We start from the raw sequence: 8648 nt of genomic DNA, 5'->3' as shown, positions 1-8648 counted from the left end.
CTTGGGGGTCCTGTACTAGAAGTCTCAGGGGCCAGGGAGGGGCTTGCAAGGAAGTTGCAGAGTTGCCTAGCCAAATGCATCAGTAGCACATCACCATGCTGGGTAGCCTTGTCTTTTCGATGTGACGGTTGCAAGTTTTGGATGCAAAGTCCAGTTTCCTGGTCTGCAGGTCCCCCACTTTCCTCTGCAGGCGTCACGGAGGCTCTACGTTCTTGCTAGCTCTTTGGGCCGTGAACTCCACCCCCTCCGCGATGGCGGCGTCTGCAGCGCGGCATCCCAGGCACACGAGGGCGCTCCAGCCGCACGTTTGGGCCTCGCTGGCCCAATTCATCTCGGTGGTCACGGAAGGCGACGTGGACACGGAAGTGGTCGTCGTCGCCTCGGGCACCGGTGGGAGCGGGGCGCGGGACGACGGGTGTTGAGGGCAGGCGGACGGGCTGCGGCGCTCTCGCCTCTGCTGCGGCCGCGGACACAGGCGCTGCCGGTTGCGGGCTAATCAGTTCCGCCTACGAGCAGTTTCTCCGCCCTTCTACCCGTCGGAGCTCCAGAGCCGGGATCCGCTCAACCGGCGTCACTATGACCAAGGCCGGTAACAAGGGCGGGAATCTCCGCGACAAACTGGACGGCAACGAGCTGGACCTGAGCCTCGGCGACTTGAATGAGGTCCCGGTCAAGGAGCTGGTCAGTGCTGCCCCCCGGGGGGGGGCCCTGGGCGAGGACCCCGCATCGTCCACCCCCTTTTACCGATTCCACACGCCCCTAGTCTCAGTTTTCACGTCTTAAGACCTGGAGGAAGTGGGGTGCGCAACTCAGCCCCCGGGGAGCGCCGGCTGCCCCCCGTTCTTCCCGGGGTGTACACGTGTCACTCTGGCGCAGTGCCAGCAGCTGGGCGGTGGGGGCGGATTGCTTGTCCTGCCGTGTGGGCCTTTTGCGGGTCGGGGCTGACTCTCCGCCTACCCCGTTTTTTTTGTTTGTTTTTGTTTTTTGGGGGGCGCGTTTCGCAAGGCTGAGTTCTGTGCTAGTTGACACCTGCCGAGTGCCTGTTAGAGGCATTTGGAGACTGAATGAACAAAATGAATGAATGACTCCGTGGAGTAGCAGATCTCCGGGCGACCAGGGTGTGGCCCACAACCGCCTCTTCCAGGGAACTAACTGGCTGCCCCGACTGGTGGCCCCGGCCCCAGGCGTCCTTCTTGAACTTAAGTCTCCTGGAAAAGGGCCCACTCGGCTGCAGCCGGCTAGACCCGCGGCCCTTCTGTGCCCGCCCTCCATCTCAGGAAACTGGGGTTCCAGGGCTCAGGGGAGTGCCACGACCACTTTGCTGTCTACGTGGCATACTGGAATACGTTCATCCCTGCGTTTCTCACTTGGTTCCTCCCCACCCGCAACCCTGGGCCAGCCCCACTTTGGATGACCTACGCTTTCCTTCACCCAATTACATTTGCCTTTGGCGCCCGGCGCAGTCCTCCCGCAGCCCGGACTCTGGAGTATGGAGATGGGCACCGATTCCCAGTTCATGCCCCAGCTCCACTGCTTAATTCTATCATGCCCTTGGAAAGCTAAGTGACTTTTGTTCCTAGATTTCCTCATTTGGGAAACGGTCGTAATGTTTCCCACCACATAGGGTCATTATGGGGATTAAATAAAATGGGCTTGTAAAATGTTTGCCAGGTAGCAGTTGCCGATGGGTGTAGTAATTATCAGGGCATTTTCCCCACTGTAACATCTGAAGCTTTCTTGGGTAGTCAGACTTCACTGAGCTGTGGGCTGTTAAGTGCAGGTTGGCCGCTGGTACTTCCCCCCATTCCATCCCAGGAAGATGGCCAGCCTTGGTTCAGTTTGACCCTAGGACCCGAACCAGTTACTCCAGGCATCTGGTCTGTGCTGCTGAGTTGGGAGAAAAAAAGGTCAATCTCCCTGAGCCTTTCCAGCTTGAATATGTGGGGAAGTGGAGTGAGGCTGCAAGGGCCCATTTTCACTTGTTTATTCAGTTATTATTCAACCAGCATGAAAATTGAGTTCCTGGAAGACCCTGAACTGAGAAACAGGGGAAACACAAGAACCCTAGAGACTACATATATTGCTCTGGAGAATTTCTCAGAATTTCATTTTTCCTTCTTGAATGTTCCAGAGCCAAACCATACTCTCTTTGCTCTTCCCTAGGTTGTGATTGACTGGTGCTCTCTCTCTCTCTCTCTCTCTCTCTCTCGTTAAGATTTTATTTATTTATCTATTTATTTTTGCCTCCAGGGTTATTGCTGGGGCTCGGTGCCTGTACTATGAATCCACTGCTCCTAGAGGCCTTCCCCCCCCCCATTTTGTTGCCCTTATTGTTGCTTTTACTGTTATTGTTGTTGCTGGATAGGACAGAGAAATCGGGAGAGGAGGGGAGGACAGAGGGGGAGAGAAAGATGGACACCTGCAGACCACTAGTGAAGCAACCTCCCTGCAGGTGGGGAGCCGGGGGCTCAAACCGGTGTCCTTGCGCCAGTCCTTGTGCTTCATGCCATGTGTGCTTAGCCTGGTGTGGTACCACCCAGCCCCCATTTTTATTTATTTATTAATAAGAAAGATAGGAGGGGAGAGAGAGAGAGAGAGAGAAAGAATCAGACATCACTGTGGTACATGTGCTGCTGGGGATTGAACTTGGGACCTCATATTTGAGAGTCCAATGCTTTGTCCACTGCACCACCTCCCAGACCACTGACTGGCTCCTTTTCCTCTTCTTTAGAAGCATTATACTTTAGTTCATTTTTTTTTATTGTTGTAGTTATTAATGTCATTGTTAGATAGGACAGAGAGAAATAGAGAGAGGAGGGGAAGACAGAGAGGGGGAGAGAAAGATAGACACCTGCAGACCTGCTTCACCACTTGTGAAGCGACTCCCCGTCAGGTGGGGAGCTGGGATGCTTATGCCAGTCCTTGCGCTTTGTACCACTTGCACTTAACCCGCTGCGACAACTCCGTAGTTCAATTTTTTTTTAAAGGCTTTCCTAATCACGGGAGCTTTCTCTGGAAAATAACTTCATTAGCAGATGTCATGGAATTATTCTGGGTGTTGATCTGACATTTTGTTCTTATTTCCCTCCTCCAGGCTGCTCTCCCAAAGGCCACGGTACTGGATCTGTCCTGCAATAAACTGACTACTTTACCGGTAAGCTTGACAAACAAGCAGAATTCCTTCTAGAACCCTGCATGCCTCCCTTTCCTTCTTATGGGAGTATGTCATATGGCATAATTTTGGGATCACTCTGCAGACAGGCTATAGCTAGAGCCATCGTGTGGGCAGTGGGGTGGCTTGTCTGGGTGGGATGGGATGCAAAGTGTTTTTGTCTTGTTTTGGTTTTATTTTTTGTTTCTTCATTATTATTAATTATTATTATTTTGGTTTGTTTTAAGATTTATTTGTGAGGGAGAGAAAAGCAGCAGTAGGAGAAAATCAGATTATCACTCTGGCACATGCAGTACCAGGGAATAAACTCAGAACCTCAAACTTGCAAGTCCATCGGTTCATCCACTGTGAGTCCCACCCCATGGCCAGAGATCTCATTCTTTAGGACAGAGGGAGAGTCAGGCCACATAAACTTAACTAGGCTTACCTTTATTTATTTATTTTTTCCCTGTCTTATTTTGTTCCTTTTTAAAAACTAGTTCACCACGATTTGGGAGTGGCACACTGGATAAGACACTAGACTATAGGTTCAGTCTCTGGTATCAATGTGCCAAAGTGATACTCTAGTTCTCTCTCATTAATGACTAAATCTTCAAAAAGAAATGAAAAATGATTTACTTTCCTACTGCATAAAGAAAGCAAGAGATCACTTTGTAAGTTGCTCTGCGTTCCAGGAAGAGAGCTGTGCATAAACAATCTCCTTGTGCATCATTTGACGGGAAAATAGGCTGTATGGAACTGCCATCTCATTTCCTCTCAGCCCTGGAAATTGCATGCATACTTTTTTACATGTATACTTACATGTAATAATTACACGTATACTTAGCCACATCCAGTCTGGTCAGATCCTTTTAGCTTTTTTCTTCTACAGCTTCTCCTCCTGTTCCTCCACGTAAGCACTAGGGCTGACTAGCTCTTGGACCTCTCATGGACAACAACTGGTTTCACTTCCTTGCCTTTTTGCTTTTTCACTGTTGGGCCGAGGTTGTTGTCAGTGTTGCCTTTTTCTTTTTTTAATTTATTTTATTTTTTTATATTTATTTATTTTCCCTTTTGTTGCCCTTTTTTTATTATTGTTGTAGTTATTATTGTTGTTGTTATTGATGATAGGACAGAGAGAAATGGAGAGAGGGAGGGGAAGACAGAGAGGAGGAGAGAAAGATAGACACCTGCAGACCTGCTTCACCGCCTGTGAAGTGACTCCCCTGCAGGTGGGGAGCCGGGAGCTCGAACTGGGATCCTTAAGCCGGTCCTTGTGCTTTGTGCCACATGCGCTTAACACTGAGCTACCGCCCGACTCCCAGCGTTGCCTTTTTCATCCACTGCTCTGGCCACCTCTCTCCTTTCTGTGTTGTATTGGGCTCTGGCTCAGGGAGCGAGTCTCAAAAGTTGGCAGCCTCTTCATCAGATCATTAGTCCATTCCCCACTCAGCATTCCCCTGGGCCTCACTCACTGTTTACAGCATCTTTCTGCAGTTCATCAAGAACAGTCTCTTAACACTGAAAAAGCATCTGAGAGCCAGCTTCTCCTAGGAAATATTTTGTGTTCAATTAAAGAAGGGTTGCGATTCCTTGCAGCTAGACACCTGGTGTTTGCTTTACCAGAGCTCAGTAGTAGCCCCAAGTGCACTTTCCAATCTCAAGTTTGTTGTCTGTGCAGTGCAGACCCACTGGCATTTACAAGTCCCCAGAGGGCATGAATAGGCCCTCATTAACTGAGCTTGGAGCATCACTTCAGTTGGATCCTGAGCAGAGGCTTAACGATAAGGATGTTTGGAACTGTGCTGAGGAGCCAGAACATGGTTGGGATGGACACTGCTCAGTCATTCAGCCCAAGAACACTTACTGAGTACCAGTGCTAAGCACTGCTGGTGCTGCAGAGTAGAGGGAGAGCTCCAGAGACTATGACAAGGAGTGAGGTGGCCAGGGCCATGGATGGAAAAGGTAACATAATAACAGGCTTAGGCTGGAGGATGAAGGAGCACTTGATCTTTTTAGAGAAAAATAGGTGGATGGGGCCAGGTGGTGGCGCACCTGGTTGAGCGCACACATTACAGTGTGCAAGGACCTGGGTCTGAGCCCCTGGTCCCCACCTGCAGGGGGGAAAGCTTCACAAGTGGTGAAGCAGGGCTGCAGGTGTCTCTCTGTCTCTCTCCCTCTCTATCACCCCCTTCTCTCTATTTCTGGCTGTCTCTATCCAAATAAATAAACAAGATAATTAAAAAAGGAAAAGAAAAAAAATAGGTGGTTACACTATGTTTTGACATCTCTTATGAAAGGTGGTAATACGTGTTTCCCCAGGGTGCCACCTTTCAGCTCCTCCTATGGAAGGTGGATATTGGGTGCTGTGGGCATTCAGAATTGGTCCCTAGTGAATGGCTTCATAGCATTGTGGATGATGGGTTAGTTAAGTCCTTGTTTTGGGGAGTGGGGTGCCATCTCCAGGCTTCACCTCACGGCTGACTTTTTCACCTGGAATGACCTAGACAAGAGAGATTGGGGGTGAGGGGGTTGGGGAGAAACCATAGTGCTGAAACTTTCTTCAGTATACTGAGGTGAGCTTGAATCTGGGTTATACACACTATCCAAATGAGCTGGGTTTTTTTTTTTGCCTCCAGGGTTATTGCTGGGGCTCAGTGCCTGCACCATGAATTCACTGCTCCTGGAGGCCATTCCCCCCCCCCCCCTTTTGTTGCCCTTGTTGTAGCCTTGTTGTGGTTATTATTATCATTGTTGTTGATGATGTCGTTCGTTGTTGGATAGGACAGAGAGAAATGGAGAGAGGAGGGGAAGACAGAGGGGAGAGAAAGATAGACACCTGCAGACCTGCTTCACCGCCTGTGAAGTGACTCCCTGCAGGTGGGGAGCCGGGGGCTCGAACCGGGATCTTTACACCAGTCCTTGTGCCTTTAATCCACTGTGCTACCACCCGACCCCCACCCCCATGAGCTTTTTTTTGCTAGCCTGTGTTGTTATTTCATGTGAACTTATCACTATTTAATATAGGAACTGGGGCTGTGTGGTGGCACAACTTATAGAGCTCACTTGTCACCTTGCACAAGGACCCATGTTCCAGCCCCTGGTCTCCACCTATAATAGGGGAAAGCCTCTCAAGTGGTTGAGTAGTGCTGCAGGTGTTTCTTTTCCTCTCTTCCACTCTAACTCCCCCTTCCCTCTCAATTTCTGTCTTTATCCAATAAATAAAATATTTTAAATAAAATACCAGGAGCCATGAGTGTGATTTCCATTTTCATTTGAAGCAGAATAGCTGGTAATAGGTAGAGTCAGGGTTTACATATAGACATGTCTGACTTTTGGAGTTCTTATTACGCCAAAGAGTCTGAGCCCAAAGCGTAGGTGATCTCTTTTTGGGTCCTAGATGGAGTTCTGTAGCCTCACACACCTGGTGAAGCTGGACCTGAGTAAGAATAAACTGCAGCAACTGCCAGCAGATTTTGGTCGTCTGGTCAACCTCCAGCACTTGGATCTCCTCAACAACAGACTGGTTACCCTGCCTGTCAGCTTTGCTCAGCTCAAGGTAATAGCAGTTCATGAGCCAGTACTTGTGGCAAGGGCTCAGGGACAGATGGAGCATGGCTGCGAGAAAAGCTAACAGAAATGTCACCCTATTGGCCCTGCCCCAAGGGACATTCCCTGCGCTAGGACTCGGGTTTTCTTCCTGCTCGCTTTTTTTTTTTTTTTTCACCTTGAGAAACTTTTTGTTTGAGTGTCTTTGTCCATCTCTTTAGAACCTGAAGTGGTTGGACCTGAAGGATAATCCCCTGGATCCTGTCCTGGCCAAAGTGGCTGGCGATTGCTTGGATGAGAAGCAGTGTAAGCAGTGTGCCAACAAGGTAAGCACGAAGCTCCCCAGTGTTTCCTTTGTACATTCCCTTGGGGCTTACTTCTGCCTTCTCTTGTTTTTCCCTCTCAGAGCCCTTGGACTGCTTAAAGCACTAAGGTCTTAGTGAAATATGTTCATTTTAAGCCTATCAAGCAAAAATATATTTGCTTTGCAAGTAGTAGAACAATGTCGTCATCTGCTCTACTGCAGTACTGCCATCCCTCCCCCCAGTGTTTCTTATATTTTGCTGCTAGAGCTTCATGCCTACACTCTCCTCCTCCTCACCCTCCTCTTCCTTCTTCTCCTCCTCCTCCTCCTTCTCCTTCTTCATCTTTATTGAATAGAGACAGCCAGAAATCAAGAGGAATGGGTAGACAGAGAGGGAGAGAGACACCTTCAGACCTGCTTTACCAATTACAAAGGTTCCCCCCTGCAGGTGGGGACTGGGGTCTTGAACGCAGGCCATTGTGCATTGTAATATGTACACTCAAGCAGCACCCAGCTCTCTTGCCTTTCTACCGTTCCACTCTTGATAGGCTCTTTTTTTCTTAGACAGTCATGAAAGACAAAGGGAGAGACAGAGCAAGAGAAGAGACAGCACAGTACAGTTTCACCACTCATGAGACTTCCCCTTTGCATGCTATTTCCATCTGATGGTTGGGGACTTGAACCCACATACTCACACAAGGTTAAATGTGTGATCTGCTGGGTGAGCTATCTTCTTCTGCACCTAAAGGTTTTATTTATTTTCATATTAGATAGAAAAAGTTTCATAAAAGAGGGAGAAGACAGAGCATCACTTTTTAAAAAAATTTATTTGTTATTGGATAGAGACAGAGAGAAATTGAGAGAGAAGGGGGAGATAGAGAGGAAGAGTGACAGAGAGATGCCTGCAGACCTGCTTCACTGTCTGTGAAGCGACTCCCCTGCAGGTGGGGAACAGGGGGCTCGGACCGGGATCCTAATTGGTCCTTGGCGCTTTGCGCCATGTGCGCTTAATCCGCTGCGCTACCGCCTGACTCCCCCCCCCTTTTTTTAAAAAAAAAAAAAAAAAAAGCACTGCTCAGCTTTGGCTGATGGTGGTATGGAGGATTGAACCTGAGACTTTGGAGACTCAGGTATGAGAGTCTGTTCACATAACCATTATGCTGTCTACCCCACTGCCCCACAGCATCACTCTTGTACATTCCTTTCCTTCTCTCTTTTTCTAGCAGACTCAAGTACTCAAAAAGGAGTCTGGGAACCCAGTGAAGGGAGATGGCAATTTAGTAGTGGGTGAAAGGTGTTGATACGTATCTATTTTGGGGAGATAGGAAGTTGTACCACTGGGGAAACAGTAGTCTTATAAATCACATTATGTCAATGAGATGAATTAGTTTTAAAAGATTTAATTTTTGAGATGGGAGAAAGCCCACCTGGTTAGAGCCCTGGTATTACATGTTGTTGGACAGTAAGCAGCTTCCCTCTGCTTATCCCTGCGGTCTATTTACATAACCAGTTACCTAGGAACCGCCCTCCTGCAGGGCATGGGTTTAATCCCCACTGGTTCAAGATGTCTTTTTGCTCCGCCCCTCTCATAGTCACCCTGATTTCCACCAGTCTCTTTTCACTCCACTGTTTCTACGTCACATC

The 8648-nt window shown here is 48.7% G+C and overlaps 1 protein-coding gene across 1 annotated transcript in view; it reads left to right on the top strand.

The window, feature by feature from the left end:
• Window positions 1-391: 391 nt before the first annotated feature.
• LRRC59 (leucine rich repeat containing 59) overlaps window positions 392-8648 on the top strand; it is a 17872-nt gene continuing 9615 nt past the window's right edge. Inside the window, exons 1-4 of the mRNA XM_007525605.3 lie at window positions 392-681; window positions 3095-3154; window positions 6552-6710; window positions 6922-7026. Of these exons, the coding sequence (XP_007525667.1) occupies window positions 577-681; window positions 3095-3154; window positions 6552-6710; window positions 6922-7026 (429 nt within the window). The 5' untranslated portion in view covers window positions 392-576. The remainder of the gene's footprint in view (window positions 682-3094; window positions 3155-6551; window positions 6711-6921; window positions 7027-8648) is intronic.

This window comes from Erinaceus europaeus, chromosome 12 (assembly GCF_950295315.1).
Source record: "Erinaceus europaeus chromosome 12, mEriEur2.1, whole genome shotgun sequence".
Taxonomy (NCBI): domain Eukaryota; kingdom Metazoa; phylum Chordata; class Mammalia; order Eulipotyphla; family Erinaceidae; genus Erinaceus; species Erinaceus europaeus.
Note: the sequence above shows the minus strand (reverse complement) of the source record. Positions and strands in the feature narration are given on the sequence as shown.